At 38.7% G+C, this 22128-nt stretch overlaps 1 protein-coding gene across 1 annotated transcript in view; it reads left to right on the top strand.

The window, feature by feature from the left end:
• Positions 1-1993: 1993 nt before the first annotated feature.
• LOC133578189 (SH3 domain-binding protein 4-A-like) overlaps positions 1994-22128 on the top strand; it is a 48162-nt gene continuing 28027 nt past the window's right edge. Inside the window, exons 1-2 of the mRNA XM_061932399.1 lie at positions 1994-2160; positions 19220-19369. Coding sequence (XP_061788383.1) covers positions 19249-19369 — 121 coding nt within the window. The 5' untranslated portion in view covers positions 1994-2160; positions 19220-19248. The remainder of the gene's footprint in view (positions 2161-19219; positions 19370-22128) is intronic.

The following is a 22128-nucleotide window of genomic DNA, read 5'->3' on the forward strand; positions in this document are numbered from 1 at the left end:
CTGCTCAAGTTTGCGGACGACACTACCCTCATCGGGCTCGTCTCGGATGGCGACGAGTCCGCCTACAGGAGAGAGGTGGACCGGCTGGCGTCCTGGTACAGCCACAACAACCTGGAGCTGAACGCCCAGAAGACAGTGGAGATGATCATGGACTTCAGGAAAGTCACAGCCCCACGATCCCCCCCCCTCACCCTGATTATTATTCACATGTGAATAATGCTGTATAATAGACTGTATTTATATTATTCACATGTGAATAATGCTGTATAATAGACTGTATTTATATTATTCACATGTGAATAATGCTGTATAATAGACTGTATTTATATTATTCACATGTGAATAATGCTGTATAATAGACTGTATTTATATTATTCACATGTGAATAATTCTGTATAATTGACTGTATTGATATTATTCACATGTGAATAATGCTGTATAATAGACTGTATTTATGTTATTCACATGTGAATAATTCTGTATAATTGACTTTATTTATATTATTCACATGTGAAGAATGCTGTATAATTGACTGTATTTATATTATTCACATGTGAATAATGCTGTTTAATAGACTGTATTTATATTATTCACATGTGAATAATGCTGTATAATAGACTGTATTTATGTTATTCACATGTGAATAATGCTGTATAATAGACTGTATTTATATTATTCACATGTGAATAATTCTGTATAATTGACTGTATTTATATTATTCACATGTGAATAATGCTGTATAATAGACTGTATTTATATTATTCACATGTGAATAATGCTGTATAATAGACTGTATTTATATTAATCACATGTGAATAATTCTGTATAATTGACTGTATTTATATTATTCACATGTGAATAATGCTGCATAATAGACTGTATTTATGTTATTCACATGTGAATAATGCTGTATAATAGACTGTATTTATATTATTCACATGTGAATAATGCTGTATAATAGACTGTATTTATATTATTCACATGTGAATAATTCTGTATAATTGACTGTATTTATGTTATTCACATGTGAATAATGCTGTATAAGAGACTGTATTTATATTATTCACATGTGAATAATGCTGTAGAATAGACTGTATTTATATTATTCACATGTGAATAATGCTGTATAATAGACTGTATTTATATTATTCACATGTGAATAATGCTGTATAATAGACTGTTTTTACATTATTCACATGTGAATAATGCTGTATATTTGACTGTATTTATGTTATTCACATGTGAATAATGCTCTATAATAGACTGTATTTATATTATTCACATATGAATAATGCTGTAGACTAGACTGTATTTATACTATTCACATGTGAATAATGCTGTATAATAGACTGTATTTATATTATTCACATGTGAATAATGCTGTATAATTGACTGTATTTATATTATTCACATGTGAATAATGCTGTATAATAGACTGTATTTATATTATTCACATGTGAATAATGCTGTATAATAGACTGTATTTATATTATTCACATGTGAATAATTCTGTATAATTGACTGTATTTATATTATTCACATGTAAATAATACCCAAGTGTTTATTGTCTATTGTGAGGGAACTGTGGTGCTGAATTTCCCCCAGGGATAAATAAAGTACTTTCTATTCTATTCTATTCTGATTCTGAAGTGGCGGGCCTTGAGTTTGACACCTCTGAGTTAAAGTCAACAAGTTGTCAAGGGCCCATTTAGGACATTTCAATTTAAATGAAAAAAACAAATAATAATAATAATAATATTAATAATAGATATTATTTGTAAAAGCACTTTACATTGAGCAAACAACCTCTAAGTGCTATAGTGTATTTAAAAAATAACAAACAAAAACAATCCAGCTGAAGATGTGGGTAAGTCTTTGTGCGCGTGCGCGGTTGTTCCCGCCCCCGTCGGTGACGTCACATTGCCTCCTTCATCCAGCAGCACGGCAGCCTCCTGCCTCCTCTCATACAAGCCCCGCGGTTCGCAGCGCCTTGTCCGCTGCCCAACTTCTGCTCTTTTTGGACTGAGTTTGTACTTCATCCATCGACATATCGTAATACATATGTTTAATGTTCTTGTGGGGATGTGAGGCGACGTCAAGGGGACAGGAAGAAGCGGTCGTGCACCTTGCCAAAGTGGACGGACTTGGAGCCAAAAAGTGGTCAGTTGACATTACTTTTACATTATTTGAGCTATTTCACATCGAACTGATTACCTTTCGTAACAAAACAGATTTTCACACTGTGTTTGAGTAATTTAAGATACCTAACCTTAGTACCACCTTAATGACCAACATTAACATGCAGTAGCATAGTAGGCCTAAACTCCAATGAAAACAAGGCAGCGGTTTTATTTAATATTTTTGGCCACATTATACACGGTTTAACCAGTAACACTGTGTTTGAATATTATACTACTAGAACAGTGGTTCTTAACCTTGTTGGAGGTACCGAACCCCACCAGTTTCATATGCGCATTCACCGAACCCTTCTTTAGTGAAAAATAAAATGTTTTTTTTTTTTAAATTCAAGACAAAGTTATATGTTTTTGGTAACACTTTAGTCTGGGGAACATATTCTAAGTAACAAAGACTTAATTTTGAGTTTTTTGGACACTAGGGGAACATATTCTAAGTAACAAAGACTTAATTTAGAGTTATTTGGTTAGAGTTAGGGTTAGAGGGTTAGGGTTAGGGTTAGAGGGTTAGGGTTATAATAAGGCCTTGCCGAATAAGGCATTAATAAGCAGAGGTGGGTAGAGTAGCCAGAAATTGTACTCAAGTAAGAGTACTGTTACTTTAGAGATGTATTACTCAAGTAAAAGTAAGGAGTAGTCACCCAAATATTTACTTGAGTAAAAGTAAAAAGTATGTTGTGAAAAAACTACTCAAGTACTGAGTAACTGATGAGTAACATACACACTCATATCATACATATATATATATATATATATATATATATATATATATATATATATATATATACATACATACATATACATTGATATATACAGTATATATTTTATAAGTATTTATTTTGCTGTTTTTGTTTACATGTTAAAGGTGTTTTAATGAATATACATGCATGTTTAACATATAGATTCCTTTCTTTAATGAAGACTAGAATATAAGTTGGTGTATTACCTGATTCTGATGACTTGCATTGATTGTAATCAGACAGTCGTGATGATAACGTCCACGTTTTCAAATGGAGGAGAAGAAAAGTTCCTCCTTTCTGTCTAATACCACATGAAAGTGGTGGGTTTTTGGCATCCTATTTGTCCAGCTTCCATATTCGTTTTTATACACTTTACAAGAAATATATTGGTGTCAAACTCCGTAGCTTGCTAGCTTGTTTACGCTGGCTTTCGGAGACTCTTGTTTTGGAAGCGCAGGCGCGATGGCGCGGCACTTTTATTGTGAAGACAGGAACGTCCTCATGTGCGGTCAGTATTGAGGCTTTTGACGGTACGGTTGAAATAAAACAAGTATCTTTTTTCCTTCACACTTTTGATTGATTGATTGGAACTTTTATTATTAGATTGCACAGTACAGTACACATTCCGTACAATTGACCACTAAATGGTAACACCCCAATAAGTTTTTCAACTTGTTTAAGTCAGGTCATGTGACCACCTGGCTCTGTTTGATTGGTCCAACGTCACCAGTGACTGTATCTGATTGGTGGAACGAAGTGAAACGTCACCAGTAAGGCAGGCACTTTGAAGGTCTGTCTGACAGACCAAAACAAACAAAGCGTGCATTAACAGATCGATAAAAATTAGTAGCGAGTAGCGAGCTGAATGTAGATAAAAGTAGCGGAGTAAAAGTAGCGTTCCTTCTCTATAAATATACTTAAGTAAAAGTAAAATATGTTGCATTAAAACTACTCTTAGAAGTACAATTTATCCCAAAAGTTACTCAAGTAGATGTAACGGAGTAAATGTAGCGCGTTACTACCCACCTATGTTAATAAGTACTTAATAATGACTAGTTAAGAGCCAATATGTTACTAATTTGCATGTTAACAAGCAACTAATTAATGGTGAATATGTTCCCCATACTAAAGTGTTACCATGTTTTATTACTGGTGCACAAAATGAACCATGCATGAACATCACCTTGTTCAAGGAACAAAACCAACACAGTACATAAACTCTCAACAAATTACACACCTGCAAATCAGTCTGACTTCAGCTGTTGCCGTATCCGTAATACGCCGATAGGGAGAAGTTTTTATTTACACGATGAGTCGGGTGTGTCTTGACCTCCGCCGAACCCATGAGCCCGACTCACCGAGCCCCTAGGGTTCAATCGAACCCAGGTTAAGAACCACTGTACTAGAATCTAGTAGGGGTGATCAACAGATGTTTATTGGGATACGGTAAACATATGTTCAGTATTTTAACATAAAAGTGTTTGATTGTGAGGCATTAAAATCCACAAAATGCAACGGGTCCATCAGACCCACAAACGCTGGCTGAGTAACAACAATATGAACATTACACAAGGGTTAATGGTAATCTTTATTTGTCGTTATTTATATTTTCTGAATAAATGATATGATAATGTTCATCAGTCAACTCATTGGTGTTCATTTTCAATCTATCAAAATGAGAAAATTATATAAAAATCAAATTACACTATGTTATTTATGTAGTTTGCTCATTTTTCCTCGACTGATGCACTACCATCATGTGGTTTATTTTGTACAAAGATACAAAGAATTGCTATTGCGACATCCAGTGGACACATTTAGAACAGCTGTTTCTTTCATTCAAAAATTTCAGGTTAATTTTTATACTCGGCAAACTCATCCCGCGGGCCGGATAAAACGTGTCCGCGGTCCTGATCCGGCCTGCGGGCCGTACGTTTCATACCCCTGTACTAGATGGAGCTCGTGTACCACTAATGGTACGCGAATCACGGTTTGAGAATCCCTGGGAAATACCTTGTTTATCACACACTTAGGACATTTCACGGTTGCAATGTAAAACATAAGTAACAGGACAACAGTAAACAAACAGGACAAGAAGTAAACATGACTTAAAAATAAAGGAGAAAAAAAAACATTAGTAGTATAAACTGCTAATGTTACTCATGTTAGTCATGTCATGTCTACCTTCTTTAACCCTTTAGTAGTATACACATTAGTAGTATAGCAACATGGATATTGCACACCAAAAATAATTCACTATATTACAGTAATTAATACTTTGTGTTATAAATTTTTGCCTGCATGTGGGACGGAATGACCTGCAACAGTGCTCCTTCCTGCACTGCGAGTGAAGAAGTCTGTTGCTGAAGGAGCTATACTCAGGTCTTGCAGTGTCAAAGTAAAAAGCTGGTTCAATTCAGTTAAGATCCCCGATTTGTTTTGAACACAACATGACAATAATAAAACAATATCAAGAGAAAATTCGGTACAAAACAAAGGAACATGGTGTTTGCATTCGAAAGGAGTAGAAAGAAGCAAATGTTTATAACTTGGTTATAAGGTTTGTGTGACATATTAAAGATTGGCATGGCTTCCCCCCCATACTTATAGGCATTAGTTAATTTAATTATTGTTCTTGCTTTGATGAGCATTCATGATACGGTAAGTCAGTGAGCTTTGACCCGTGTGAGCAAGACGTATTTTTGCCTTGTTGGTAACATCACCTGGTAATCTGAAAATCCCTATTAATCACACACACATACACATAAACATACACATACTCATACCGTATTTTTCGGACTATAAGTCGCAGTTTTTTTCATAGTTTGGCCGGGGGTGCGACGTATACTCAGGAGAGACTTATGTGTGAAATTATGAACACATTAGCGTAAAATATCAAATAATATTATTGATCTCATTCACGTAAGAGACTAGACGTATAAGATTGCATGGGATTTAGCGATTAGGAGTGACAGATTGTTTGGTAAACGTATAGCATGTTCTATATGTTATAGTTATTTGAATGACTCTTACCATAATATGTTACGTTAACATACCAGTTGGTTATTTATGCCTCATATAACGTACACTTATTCAGCCTGTTGTTCACTATTCTTTATTTATTTGAAATTGCCTTTCAAATGTCTATTCTTGGTGCTGGGTTTTATCAAATACATTTCCCCCAAAAATGCGACTTATATATGTCTTTTTCCTTCTTTATTATGCATTTTCGGCCGGTGCAACTTAAACTCCGGAGCGACTTATACTCCAAAAAATGCGGTACTAAATTTGGCTAGACACCTATGTATGGTTTTTTTTTTTTTAATTCTCATTAAAAACATATTTGTATCCTATTTGTGTTGAGTTGTTTAAAAAAAGCATAATGTTTAAAAGAATGTTTCATTGAAACAAACTAATTGTCCAGTCATGGTTAATATAGACGAAAATGATCTGCCGAGGGTAGACTTAATAATGAACATTTTTACTTATCTGCGATTAATTGCGAATAAATTTGAGTTAACTGTAGACAAATTGCAAATAGGCCCAAACGCATTGTGAGGGTTTGCTGGGAACGCCTGGCAGAGTCTCCTGTCAGAGAGAGTTTCAATTCCCACCTCCGGAAGAACTTTGAACATGTCACGAGGGAGGTGCTGGACATTGAGTCCGAGTGGACCATGTTCCGTACCTCTGTTGTCGAGGCGGCCGATTGGAGCTGTGGCCGCAAGGTAGTTGGTGCCTGTCGTGGCGGTAATCCTAGAACCCGTTGGTGGACGCCGGCGGTGAGGGATGCCGTCAGGCTGAAGAAGGAGTCCTATCGGGTTCTTTTGGCTCATGGGACTCCTGAGGCAGCAGACAGGTACCGACAGGCCAAGCGGTGTGCGGCTTCAGCGGTCGCGGAGGCAAAAACTCGGACATGGGAGGAGTTCGGGGAGGCCATGGAAAAAGACTTCCGGACAGCTTCGAAGCAATTCTGGACCACCATCCGCCACCTCAGGAAGGGGAAGCAGTGCAGTGTCAACACCGTGTATGGTGGGGATGGTGCTCTGCTGACCTCGACTGCGGATGTTGTGGATCGGTGGGGAGAATACTTCGAAGACCTCCTCAATCCTACCAGCACGTCTTCCTATGAGGAAGCAGGGCCTGGGGAGTCTGTGGTGGGCTCTCCTATTTCTGGGGCTGAGGTTGCCGAGGTAGTTAAAAAGCTCCTCGGTGGCAAGGCCCCGGGGGTGGATGAGATCCGCCCGGAGTTCCTTAAGGCTCTGGATGTTGTGGGGCTGTCTTGGTTGACAAGACTCTGCAACATCACGTGGACATCGGGGGCGGTACCTCTGGATTGGCAGACCGGGGTGGTGGCTCCTCTCTTTAAGAAGGGGAACCGGAGGGTGTGTTCCAACTATCGTGGGATCACACTCCTCAGCCTTCCCGGTAAGGTCTATTCAGGTGTACTGGAGAGGAGGCTACGCCGGATAGTCGAACAGTGTGGTTTTCGTCCTGGTCGTGGAACTGTGGACCAGCTCTATACTCTCGGCAGGGTCCTTGAGGGTGCATGGGAGTTTGCCCAACCAGTCTACATGTGCTTTGTGGACTTGGAGAAGGCATTCGACCGTGTACCCCGGGAAGTCCTGTGGGGAGTGCTCAGAGAGTATGGGGTAACGGACTGTCTTATTGTGGCAGTTCGCTCCCTGTATAATCAGTGTCAGAGCTTGGTCCGCATTGCCGGCAGTAAGTCGGACACGTTTCCAGTGAGGGTTGGACTCCGCCAAGGCTGCCCTTTGTCACCGATTCTGTTCATAACCTTTATGGACAGAATTTCTAGGCGCAGTCAGGGCGTTGAGGGGATCTGGTTTGGTGGCTGCAGGATTAGGTCTCTGCTATTTGCAGATGATGTGGTCCTGATGGCTTCCTCCGGCCAAGATCTTCAGCTCTCACTGGATCGGTTCGCAGCCGAGTGTGAAGCGACTGGGATGGGAATCAGCACCTCCAAGTCTGAGTCCATGGTTCCAAGGGTGGAGTGCCATCTCCGGGTTGGGGAGGAGATCTTGCCCCAAGTAGAGGAGTTCAAGTACCTCGGAGTCTTGTTCACGAGTGGGGGAAGAGTGGATCGTGAGATCGACAGGCGGATCGGTGCGGCGTCTTCAGTAATGCGGACGCTGTATCGATCCGTTGTGGTTAAGAAGGAGCTGAGCCAGAAGGCAAAGCTCTCGATTTACCGGTCGATCTACGTTCCCATCCTCACCTATGGTCATGAGCTTTGGGTCATGACCGAAAGGACAAGATCACGGGTACAAGCGGATGAAATGAGTTTCCTCCGCCGAGTGGCGGGGCTCTCCCTTAGAGATAGGGTGAGAAGTTCTGTCATTCGGGAGGAGCTCAAAGTAAAGCCGCTGCTCCTCCACATCGAGAGGAGCCAGATGAGGTGGTTCGGGCATCTGGTCAGGATGCCACCCGAACGCCTCCCTAGGAAGGTGTTTCGGGCACGTCCGACCGGTAGGAGGCCACGGGGAAGACCCAGGACACGCTGGGAAGACTATCTCTCCCGGCTGACCTGGGAACGCCTCGGGATCCCCCGGGAGGAGCTGGACGAAGTGGCTGGGGAGAGGGAAGTCTGGGCTTCCCTGCTTAAGCTGCTGCCCCCGCGACCCGACCTCGGATAAGCGGAAGAAGATGGATGGATGGATGGAAATTGCAAATATTTGCGGGCAAATATTTTACTCGTTTGACAGTCCTGATCAAAACACATGCAAACCCATTTCATCTTTGTTTTGTTCCACCTCCTGCTTCATCTTCATGTTATCTTCTTTCGGACCGACCTTCTTCTTTCAGACTATTTTGGTACTGTATTGAGGGAGGTTTCCATCAACTCAATTAATCTTCCTTCCTGCTTCTGGCTGTGTTTAAATATTATGAGCCGGCCGGCAAGTCTTTGTCCTGCAACATTTCATGCAGCGGTGATGGGTAGCTGATAAAACGCTGCGCATATGGCTGCTGGAAATAGTTATTACAGCGACAGCCACCCAGAGATTAGAAGCTAATTAAACATGCGTCTCCCAGATGTTCTCGCCGCTGTTCAACCCCATCAGCTTGACAGGAATGCGTTGATATCGCAAAGTTCTTTGGCAGTGGTTAGCATCCAGCTCCTTTACAGTTTCTCCAACAGTGCTGGATAAAAGTTCACGTGTAGGCATCAGAATGTGGGAATGTGATTGTGCTGCACTGTGTGTTTATTGATCAAATTCCTCGTCATCCTTTCTGAGCAGCAACGGGAGTCTCTGTAAAGTCAAAAGGGTTTATTGTTGTTTATTGACCGTTTTTATCTTCACAATTTAGAACATTAAAATGTGCCTGACGTAACACATTTTTTAAAGGGTATTTCTTTAATTACAACAGTTAACATATTTAATAGTATTTCTAATAATAGTAAATCACTACTTTATAACTTTATAATAGCGACATTTGGACACATTGCGTGTATGATTCAGAGCAATCGGATTTGACAAAACCTCATCGAGCTGGATGCAATCTTACTTGGAGGGGAAGGAACAGGTGGTAGAGGTGAACGGCATCGTGTCCCCCCCTCTCAGTAAGCGGTGGAGTCCCCCAAGGCAGTATATTGGGGCCTTTACCGTTCCTAATGTACATAAATGACATGTCATCAGCATGCGACTGTGATTTGTTCTTGTTTGCGGATGACTCGGCCCTGCTGGTATCAGACAAGGACAAGTCACAGGTGGAGAAAATCCTCAGTGCTGAACTCTGTAGAACTTGCACCTGGCTCGCTGACAAACAAGCTATCCATACACTTGGGTAAAACGGAATCCATCCTTTTTGGGTCCCACATCAACCTTAAGAAAGTCAATGACTTCACTATAAAAGTGGGTGACATTGTTATCACCAGGAAAGATGAGGTCACCTACCTAGGTTCCATTCTAGAGGCTAATCTTTCCTGTGATAAAATGGCAACCAAGGTAATCAGAAAGGTCAACCAACGAACGAGATTTCTCTACAGAATGTCCTCTCTGGTCAACAAAAGCACCTTGAAGATTCTGGCGGGAACTCTCGTTCAAACCTTTTTCCGATTACGCATGCACCTCCTGGTACCCTAGCACCTCCAAAACCCCTCAAATCTAGACTCCAAACATCCCAGAACAAGCTATTCAGATTACTTCTAGACCTCCACCCAAGATCACACCTCAATCCTACCCACTTCTCCAAAGTGGGCTGGCTCAGGGTGGAGGACAGAGTAAAATAACTTGCACTGAGCCTAGTCTATAACCTCCCTGATACCGAAGTACATGTCAAACTACTTCCTTAACGTAAATGACCGCCATAACCACAACACCAGGGGGAGCTCCACTAACCACGATAGACCCAGATTCCAATCTAACAAAGATCTTAACTGATTCTCTTTCTATTTCACATCAATGTGGAATGCGCTCCCAGCAGGTGTAAAACAAAGGGCATCTCTATCCTCCTTCAAAACCGCACTAAAAGAACACCTCCAGGCAACTTCAACCCTAAACTAACACCCTCCCTGGATTGTTAATAATCAAATGTAAATAATCAAATGTAGATACTTTTTCTTATGCTTTCTGATCTCTCTCTCTCTCTCTCTCTCTCTCTCTCTCTCTCTCTCTCTCTCTCTCTCTCTCTCTCTCTCTCTCTCTCTCTCTCTCTATGTCCACTACTTGCTGTACATATCCTACCAAGTCAGACCTACACTGTTTTAATGTCCATTTCTCTGATGATGCAATTGTTGATGACTGAAGTGATGATAACAACCAAGCCTAACCCCCCCCCCCCCTCCACATCCCACACTCCGGATTGTAAATATTGTAAATAATGTAAATAATTCAATGTTTATACTCTGAGGATGATTATCTTGTGTGATGACTGCATTATGATGATAGTATATATCTGATAGTATATATCTGTATCATAAATCAAGCACAGGAATACAAGTTGAAAAACTTATTCAGGTGTTACCATTTAGTGGTCAATTGTACGGAATATGTACTGTACTGTGCAATCTACTAATAAAAGTCTCAATCAATCAATCAAAAATTGCCCTCCAGAATTTTGCCATGTTGCAATGGCACCAAATCTCGCAAAAGTCAACCAATCCCCGTGAATAATGTGCCATCTGACAACTTTGTCTAGTCGTCGCAACTTCCCCACAATGTCATGGTGGCAGCTGCTCAGGAGATAGGGCAGGTCGTCCATAAACCAGCTGGTTGGTGGTTCTACTTTGCGGCGCATTTTTACGACACTTTAAATAACCTAAGACCTTTTATTAATATCTCGATATTTTTAGGCCATGTCACGATACACAATATATATGTGGATATTTTGCCTTAGCCTTGAATGAACACTTGATGCATATAATCACAGCAGTATGATGATTCTATGTGTCTACATTAAAACATTCTTCTTCATACTGCATTAATATATGCTACTTTTAAACTTTCATGCAGAGACGGAAATCACAACTAAGTCAATTGACCAAAAGTGTATTTATTAAACAGTTATTAAGCAGTGGCACAAACATTCATGTCATTTCAAAACAGAAAGTGCAAAATTGTCAGAGACATTTTAAAACAAGCTATTAGTGCATTTTTGTGCATGATGTCACTAAGATGACATATCAAAACAACACTAAATTAAGGTGCACTTTTTGTACAGAACGCCACTACAATAGTTTAAAACAAATAAAGTGCACTTTTGTGCATGATGTCACACAATATATTTCAATAAGTGTCAAATAAAAATGAGCTGCGTAATAGGAAATCAAATAGTGTATGTCCTTCACTATGTGGTAGGTTCCTGCGGACGTTATCTCCTTCTGTTCTTGACTATTTTTTTCATACGGTGTTGATGTGGAAATGGTTGCTTCGGCTTTTTGTTGGTGTGGCACCGAACGGAGATGTTGACATGCGGAGTTTCAAGCACTCTTCATTCTCTAGCGGGTGACTTTTCAAATGATGCTACATATTAGAAGTAATGCTACTTTTTGTAGCAACGCTTTTGCCGCATAAATGTTGAACATATTCCCGCTTGAAGCCAAACCACCGCCGGACGATGGATACCGTGCTGTTTTTCTTGGTAATTAATTCTTCCTCCATTTGTTACCAGATTCGCACCTTCTCTCTCTCGTATTACCACCCGGCACCTCACCGTTAGCATCACAGCTGACGTTACCACGTTCTTACACACGTGGCGTGTGTAAAAAGGTGCGCTTGGTTTACGTCTCTGTGAGAAGGAGAGACAGGAAAGAGTGGGAAACGCATGCAGTGTAATGCCCGCAGCTAAAAGCAACTGTGTGAGAATGTATACTCCACATAGTCATTTTCTATATTGCGCACAGACAAACCCGCGATATATCGAGTATATCAATATATCGCCCAGCCCTATGCTATACTCTTACTACCGTAAATTCTGATCTATAAGCCACTAATATTTTTTTTTACACTTTGAACCCTGCAGCTTATAAGACGGAGCGGCAAATTTATGGAATTTTCTTCACTGACGGCCATAATTAAAATAATAATACAAAAAAATTAACAAAAACGCTGAGAGTGTTTGCTTTATTTTTTGTGCTATGGCACCATCTCATGGTCGGATTTGCTCACTGCAGGTGCTGCAGTGTCCTTCCATTTAGTGCTTTCAACAACCGGAAGTAGAGTGCCGTTCTGTCTTCTAATCGTCCATAGCGTTTCTACACGTATGGATTCTTCATTACTCCAAGCAACGTTTGTAAGTTTTACAGTATAACTAAAACCGTTTATACTTACTGAACTGTCCCATGTGTGACATCTGTCGGAGTGTTTTCATGCATATTTGTACGTACTATCGTAATGTAATGACGCTAGGGTCGTTAGCATTAGCTAATATACTAACATGTTCACGAGTGTCTGTGTTAGTATTATTAACTTACAGAGGCATTATTTTTGTATTGTGTCAGTTTTACAAATTCCTCAGTAAACTCACCAAGATGTCACCGTGGAGTTATTCAGTCTGCTTAGCTGATTGGAGTACTAGCTTCTGCAGCTAGTAGGTCCATTACGATGACTTCTGTTTTGTTTGTTGCACCGTTTTACTGCCTTGTTACAGGTACCATATGCAACCAATTAAGGTATGAGCATTTACAGAATCTTATTGTGTAAACAACTCATTTTGCAACGTATATCTGCGGCTTTTAGCAGGAAACGGCTAATATATAACCTTTTTTTGGGTGCGGTTTATATCCCGGCGCGCTATTAGTTTGGAAAATATGGTAAATGCATTGCCAAGTCGCCACATGCACATCTCAATCAAGTTGTTCCATAATTTGATTCTTTAATCCAATGCTTTTTCTTCTCAGCACTGTCCTTCACATTCACTTTCTTCTGAACTATTCGCTTAACGAGTTAGCGAGTCAGACACTGGATGGTTTGGGTGGGGCTCACAGAGTTTTTGTGGCATTTACCCTGCCAACTATTGGTGGGGAGGCTCTTAACGCAATTTTTTTTTTCAATTTTAAAGCTCAACAATTAACCGAGAGAAAGCTCATATCCCCCAAACCCAGTGAGTTGAAGTACCGCTGTAGATATAGCCTGTATGGCAGGTGTCATTTCTTCATTGTGTCCCTTGAGTGTATTTAAATTTGTATTGTTTAGTTGTCTTCAGCATTAATGTGTCAGGCTTGGACGAAGGAAGGGACTCAGATGCAGAGAGGTGATTCCAAATAAAGCTTTTATTTTGAAAAACTCTTTAAGCCTCCAGAGCCGAGTAAATTCTAATACTATGAAATACAAAAATAATTCTAATACTATGAAATACAAAAATACTATCGACAAAATGTTCCCAAAGGGAAAAACCGAAAATCACTCCAAAAGGGAGGAAATACAAAATAAGGACGATATAATTAGCACCGTATCTGTTATCAAAAAACTTTAACAAAAAACTCTCCAACAGGAGGAAGAAAATAAAGACTATAAAACTTAACTACTCTAATCAATGAAAACAAAAAATCACTCAACAAACTTTGAGGAAAAAATCTTTAAGGAAATATTATAACTCACCACTGCGGTAGAAAAAGGTATAATAACAAAAGTCGCTCTGAGGGAGGAAAAAAGTAAATTCAAAATTACAGCGTGGGATATTCTGGAAGCAAGGACGTAGACGTGGGACAAGGCAAGGCATGGACATGAACAAGGACATGGAACGCAAGACAGGCACGAAAGCTCGAGACAATCTGGCCCAGAACAAGGGGAGGCTTGGGCTTATAAAAAACATGAGGGTAATGGGAAACAGGTGGAAACAATCAAGGGTCAGGAATGACGTCAGACTGGTGACACAAGAGGAAGGACCCGTGATCTGAAACAAGAGGAGTTGCTTTTCAAAATAAAACATGTAGATCACAAGACAGAAAAAACCAAGACAAGACTTCCCTCACCGCGGTGTGACATAATGATGCTTAAATATGTTGTGAGATTCTGTGCACTTGCTATGTTGAGCTGTGAAAATGTTGTTTTTCTTAGATTTCATTTACATTTTTTTGTCTTTTGGACTATAGTTGCGCCTTGTGGAAAAAATAAAGCCAATTTTTACAGTACATTTACATTTTTGTAGTCATGTTAATCTTACTTTTTCATTCAGTTTTTATTCTTTAATATTTGTTTACTATTTACTCATTCTTCAACACATGGTCCTATAATAATACACAGAGGCAAAACTGCACACTGCAAAAACTGAAACCTAAGTAAGATTAAATATCTCAAATAAGGGTGATATTTGCTTATTTTCCGTCTGACAAGATAATTCTTCTCACAAAGCAGATTTTATGCTAGTGTTTTACTTGTTTTAAGTGTTTTGGTCCTAAATGATCTCAGTAAGATAATACAGCTTGTTGCTCAGATTTTATGACCTGTATTGAGTAAAACATGCTTGAAATATCAAGTGTTGCAAAGCTGTGTCATCAACATTCACACGTATAAAACTGCTTTTTCAAAGTAATCATTCATTTCTTATATCAAGCATGAAATAAAAAAAACATGACTTTGACACAATTGTGTCTCATGATTAAACTGACAGTTAATATTTAAACATTTAACATGTGACATTTCAAAACAATTTTGAACAGAAATAGTTCATGCACATTCAGAGAAATTCTTCAAAATTACAATAAAAAAAAATTGGCCGGGGGCCGGGCTGTAAATATATATATATATATATATATATATATATATATATATATATATATATATATATATATATATATATATATATATATATATATATACATACCTGCCAACTACTCCGGTTTTCCCGTAATTAGTACGGTTTTCATCAACCTATTCCGGGTTACGGTTGCAGTGATAAAAAATACGGTTTTTCATTAATTAAAAACAAATATTTTTAAAAAATGCGCGAGGCTATTTATAGCACCACTGCCAAGCACGAGGCACCTGTTGCCATTGTTTCCAAACGAGCGAACGATCATGGAATCAGCCGGAGAAAAATCGCAAACGAGTCTTAAACCGAAAAGAAAACTGCAGTCATTCCGTGAAGAATAGTCAAAAGCCTATCCGGGAATAATTATCCGTCCCAAAAAGGGTGAAAACTACGCGAATTGCACCTTGTGCAGACAAGATTTTTCGATCGGACACGGAGGAATTAGCGATGTAAAAGACCACGTTGGGACAAAAAAACACAAGTCTAATGCCGTTGCTAACGATACAAGTGGAAAACTTTCAACGTTTTTCGGATTTTAGCCACAAAAAGGTAATGACACCAATGTTATCTATTGGAATTGTTTAGTACTGTTATACTGTTAAAAGTGTTTATACTATTTATGCTTTCAAGTCCAAGTTGAAGAAATCTTGTTAAATGTTGACAGCATAACTACCAAAATACAGAAGTATGTCCTTAATATTTTTGCAGTGCTATTTCTGTTGAAAAGTTAAAATGATTACATTAGAGATGTGATGTGCCACTTTTCAAGTGTCTGATGGCTTAAATTAATTTTCATTAATTTTTCATATTTTGAATTATTTTGAAAGGCTTACAAAAAAACTACATTTGAATTGTAATTCCATGCTATTGACAGGACTATTAATTTTAATGAAGTTAGCTTACCATGTTTACAGTATGATAATTGTGATAGAAATGTGAATTTTAGGCACAGAATATTTTATACAATTGAACAAGGCAGTAGATTATACAAGCTTGGACAGAAAGTTAATAATGACACCAATTTGTTTTTAATGGAATTGTTTAGTGCTGTTTTACCATTTGTTTACTGTAAAAAGTGTTTATACTGTTTATACTTTCAATTAACAAATTAAAGTCTTGTGAAAGGTTGACAGGATAACTGGCATTAACTGTCAAAATAATTTCAAACTATTGAAGTTAGCTTACAGAATAAACATGTCAATCAACCCATATGATTTTTGCTGTAATATTTTTGTTTTGAAAAGTCACTGTGACTGATAGAAAAGTGATGGTTTTAGCAACATTTTAACCTGTCTGAATGCTAATAATCATTTTGCGTCGGGGGGCGAAGCCTGAACCCCCCACCAGGACTTTGTCCTGGACCTACCGGGGCCTGCGGCCCCTGGACCCTGGCTACTAGGTTTTTCTGATTTCAAAAGTTGGCAGGTATGTATATATATATATATATATATATATATATACTATATTCCTTGCTCACTAATTGACTGAAAGAGCACGCACTTGGCGCGATGATGTCATGTTATCGATGGGGAAATGCATTTTTAGACAATATGATTTACTTGAGCGTTGCCTTTTTGCCTTTCCATTAAGAAAAATAAATTAGTTTTTAGTGTAAGTTTGCTGGTTTCAAGAAATGTAATGCCGAGCGCATATCATTATGTCAAGATAATGGCACTAGCATTTACTTCATTTAAGAATATTTTTCAACATATTGAGAAAAAATGTCTCATATTTGTTTTTGCTCTCAAGAAAAGTGCACTTGTTATTAGTGAGAATATACTTATTTTAAGGTATTTTGGGGTTCATTGAGGTTAGCTAATTTTACTTGTATTGGAAAGTCTTGACTAGCCCAATTTTCTTGTTATATTGTCAGATAATTTTGCTTAGTTCAAGTAAAATACCCCTCATTTTTGTATTTTTTTTTCCTTGTTTTTGAACACTGACTTTTTGCAGTGCAGCTATTACAACTTGTATTTTTCCGCCCAGTTTTACAATAACCAACTGCTGAAAAAAACATGGCATAAAACCGCCCATAATATCAGACATTTAAGGCTTCAACAATGTCAAAAATCATGGGAGATAATCTGAATACGTCGGTGTCTTGGTACAAAATTTGTTCAACCTTAGCGTTTCCACTGTAAAAAACAACATTATCTTAACATTTAATGTTAACATAATGTCATTATGACACAGTAAAACTAACATAATGGACATTGTATTGCAGTGTTTCCCACACATTCATTTATTTGTGGCGGCCCGCCACGAAAGAATTACGTCCGCCACAAATGGATTTTTCGGCTTTTGACTCGCTCGACCGCTCATAAAAGCAATGGGACTGTCTGTGAATGTACCTTGTAGTTACAACTCCGGTGCAGTAGGTGGCGGTAGCCTACTATGCATTGTTACTCCGCCAATAGCACTTAATTCACCTGGTGGGCAAGAAGAAGAAGAAGAAGAAGAAGAAGAAGACCGACCGGATCAAAATACGAGGGTACTATAGGTTGTAGGTAGATAGGTTATAGCTGCATCGCTCGCGGCTCGTCATATATTTAACGTTAATCCGCGATTATACCGAGCGTTTCACTGACGGTGAGCAGCCTGACGCTGCTTCATTAACACCGCCGCTGTTTGACTCGGGGTACGCACGTAGTAACAGTCTCCTGTTTTCATACCGACGAGCTAACGTGTCCAGGTTATAACCCTGTTGTCAATAAACACACGTGGAGACGGTGCTTCCAATACTGCATTAATAATTAAGCTAAATTGTCCACTGTCCACTGCAGCATGTGAATGCAATGAAAAGAATAAAATCTGAGTGAACCAGCTGTTAAAATGTTGTCCAGGTTAATGTTTTGGCCATTAAAGGCCCTTCATTTCAAGATTTCAACTGTGATCGGGCTTTAAACAAGTGGCTGACCTGTTCAGATGGGTGTAACTCAGGGGTGCTCACACTTTTTCTGCAGGCGAGCTACTTTTCAATTGATCAAGTCGTGGGGATCTACCTCATTCATATATATAATTTATATTTACTTATTTATGAAATATATGTTTTTGTTAACAAGTTAAAGGTGTTTAATGATAATGCAAGCATGTTTAACACATATAGTTAATATTGTTAATAAATTAAAGGTGTTTAATGATAATACAAGTATGTTTAATACATATAGTTAATATTGTTAACAAGTTAAAGGTGTTTAAAGATAATACAAGCATGTTTAACACATGTAGTTAATATTGTTAATAAATTAAAGGTGTTTAATGATAATACAAGTATGTTTAATACATATAGTTAATATTGTTAACAAGTTAAAGGTGTTTAATGACAATACAAGCATGTTTAACACATATAGTTAATATTGTTAACAAGTTAAAGGTGTTTAAAGATAATACAAGCATGTTTAACACATATAGTTAATATTGTTAACAAGTTAAAGGTGTTTAAAGATAATACAAGCATGTTTAACACATATAGATTCCTTTCTTTCATGAAGACAAGAATACAATATAAGTTGGTGTATTACCTGATTCTGATGACTTGCATTGATTGGAATCAGACAGTGGGGCTGATAACGTCCGCATTTTCGAATGGAGGAGAAAAAAAGTCCTCCTTTCTGTCCAATACCACATGAAAGTGGTTGGTTTTTGGCATCTTATTTGTCCAGCTTTTGTACTCCTTTGTTTACACTTTACAAGAAATACATTGTCGGCAAACTCCGTAGCTTGCTAGCTTGTGCACGCCAGCTTTCTGAGACTCTTATTTTGTTAGCGCAACTGTGCAGTCGGTCTTTGGAGTTTTGACGACAGGTACGGCGCCAGAGTCTGTTGAAATAAAGTGTTTCTCGCCTTCCTGTCGGTAATTTTAATGAGCTATATATGTACATAAAGTGTTGTACTTATATTCCAACTCCGCGTTCTTCTTGGTCATCGCCGCTGCCGCCGCCACCCCCTGCCCCCCGACCACACCACCACAAATAGATGCCTGTCCTGTGGGAAACACTGTATTGAATAATCATTTTAATGTCAGTTGTTGTAAACATGATGACTTCAGTTAAACACAATTTCATTCATTTACAGATGAAAACCAGCCATCCTCTGGACGGACCATGGCTGCCCATCGAATCGTCCGAATGACGAGCAACAATCACCTCCTCCCTCGCTGCAAGTCAGAAGGGACGCTCGTGGAACAAGATGAGGGGGTGCCAACCAGCTTTACTGATGTCATAGGTCAGAATGATAGGCTGACATGTTCTTTTCAAATGAACCGTCAGTTCAGTTAGCCTCTAAAAATGTTCTCACATCCCTTCACCGGTTGCACTTTGTAACTGCTTTGGTGATAAGCTTTATATGCACTAAGAAAAAAAGAGTAAATTATCCACCAAATTATGCACTTTCTCATCTATGTTGCGTTTCTTTGAGAGTCCTGGAAAGTGAAATTAATTAAATCTTCAGAGGACATTTTAAGTTAATTTTTTTCATGTCAAGGAAAACATGCTCAGGTTACACCGGAGCATTAGAGTAGGACACCAGGTGCTGAAGATAGTTGAAATGGAAGAAAGTGTTGACTTGGTCCCCTTGGTCCACTCTTCTGTCAAGCCTTTGCAAGTTTTTGGAGTGTGTCTCTGGAAATTCTTATGAGATCAGAGAGTGATGTTGGCTCACATTTTTTGTTCTACTTCAGGGTTATTCAATGTTTTCCAGGGTAAAGACCCCCAAACAGAAGTACAGATGGATCCTGGACCCCTTACTTACAAACCCCGTTTCCATATGAGTTGGGAAATTGTGTTAGATGTAAATATAAACAGAATACAATAATTTGCAAATCCTTTTCAACCCATATTCAATTGAATGCACTAAAAAGACAAGATATTTGATGTTCAAACTCATAAACTTAATTTTTTTTTCTGCAAATAATAATGAACTTAGAATTTCATGGCTGCAACACGTGCCAAAGTAGTTGGGAAAGGGCATGTTCACCACTGTGTTACATGGCCTTTCCTTTTAACAACACTCAGTAAACGTTTGGGAACTGAGGAGACACATTTTTTAAGCTTCTCAGGTGGAATTCTTTCCCATTCTTGCTTGATGTACAGCTTAAGTTGTTCAACAGTCCGGGGGTCTCCGTTGTGCTATTTTAGGCTTCATAATGCGCCACACATTTTCAATGGGAGACAGGTCTGGACTACAGGCAGGCCAGTCTAGTACCCGCACTCTTTTACTATGAAGCCACGTTGATGTAACACGTGGCTTGGCATTGTCTTGCTGAAATAAGCAGGGGCGTCCATGGTAACGTTGCTTGGATGGCAACATATGTTGCTCCAAAACCTGTATGTACCTTTCAGCATTAATGGCGCCTTCACAGATGTGTACCGGTAAGTTACCCATGTCTTGGGCACTAATACACCCCCATACCATCACAGATGCTGGCTTTTCAACTTTGCGCCTATAACAATCCGGATGGTTCTTTTCCTCTTTGGTCCGGAGGACACGACGTCCACAGTTTCCAAAAACAATTTGAAATGGGGACTCGTCAGACCACAGAACACTTTTCCACTTTGTATCAGTCCATCTCAGATGAGCTCAGGCCCAGCAAAGCCGACGGCGCTTCTGGGTGTTGTTGATAAACGGTTTTTGCCTTGCATAGGAGAGTTTTAACTTGCACTTACAGATGTAGCGACCAACTGTAGTTACTGACAGTGGGTTTCTGAAGTGTTCCTGAGCCCATGTGGTGATATCCTTTACACACTGATGTCGCTTGTTGATGCAGTACAGCCTGAGGGATCGGAGGTCACGGGCTTAGCTGCTTACGTGCAGTGATTTCTCCAGATTCTCTGAACCCTTTGATGATATTACGGACCGTAGATGGTGAAATCCCTAAATTCCTTGCAGTAGCTGGTTGAGAAAGGTTTTTCTTAAACTGTTCAACAATTTGCTCACGCATTTGTTGACAAAGTGGTGACCCTCGCCCCATCCTTGTTTGTGAATGACTGAGCATTTCATGGAATCTACTTTTATACCCAATCATGGCACTCACCTGTTCCCAATTAGCCTGTTCACCTGTGGGATGTTCCAAATAAGTGTTTGATGAGCATTCCTCAACTTTATCAGTATTTATTGCCACCTTTCCCAACTTCTTTGTCACGTGTTGCTGGCATCAAATTCTAAAGTTAATGATTATTTGCAAAAAAAAAAATGTTTATCAGTTTGAACATCAAATATGTTGTCTTTGTAGCATATTCAACTGAATATGGGTTTGCAAATCATTGTATTCCGTTCATATTTACATCGAAGACAATTTCCCAACTCATATGGAAACGGGGTTTGTAAATATCTTGTATAAAATTGCGATAAAAAGTAAACTGGTCCTAGAGGTACCTTGTTATTGCACAATGTTCACCTGGCCCTTCTTGTCGGTTAAGTGCTTCTTAATTAATTTCTGTTACGCCTCCCAAGAAGAATTGCTTTGCGCCCGCCGTGACTTTAAACAGTATAATTTGTCTATTAAAATATATATCTGCATAACATTGTCCTTATTAGCATTAAAGAAAACAAAAAATAAATAAATAGAGATAAATACCCATATTATAGGGGTGTAACGGTACACAAAAAGTTTGGTTCGGTACATACCTCGGTTTAGATGTCACGGTTCGGTTCATTTTCGGTACAGTAAGAAAACAACACAATATAAATTTTTGGGTTATTTATTTACCAAATTTGCAAAATCTTCCACCAAAAATATTTTTCTTAGTGGAATATTTGATGTGAAGTAATCGGAACCTTGGATAGGTCAATAATTCATAATAACATTGATTTTGATTCAATATTATGTTTTGAGCAATGACCGTTTGAAAGAAAAAAAACAGCTTTGTTTTATTAATCAACATTGCAACTTTTTCTAAATTACATTTAACCTTTAAGCTTTTTTATTTTACTTTTGTTATGTTTTTTTTTTAAATTTTAATAGTATTTTTAGAATGTGCCGTGGG

Source organism: Nerophis lumbriciformis, linkage group LG38 (assembly GCF_033978685.3).
Source record: "Nerophis lumbriciformis linkage group LG38, RoL_Nlum_v2.1, whole genome shotgun sequence".
Taxonomy (NCBI): Eukaryota; Metazoa; Chordata; class Actinopteri; order Syngnathiformes; family Syngnathidae; genus Nerophis; species Nerophis lumbriciformis.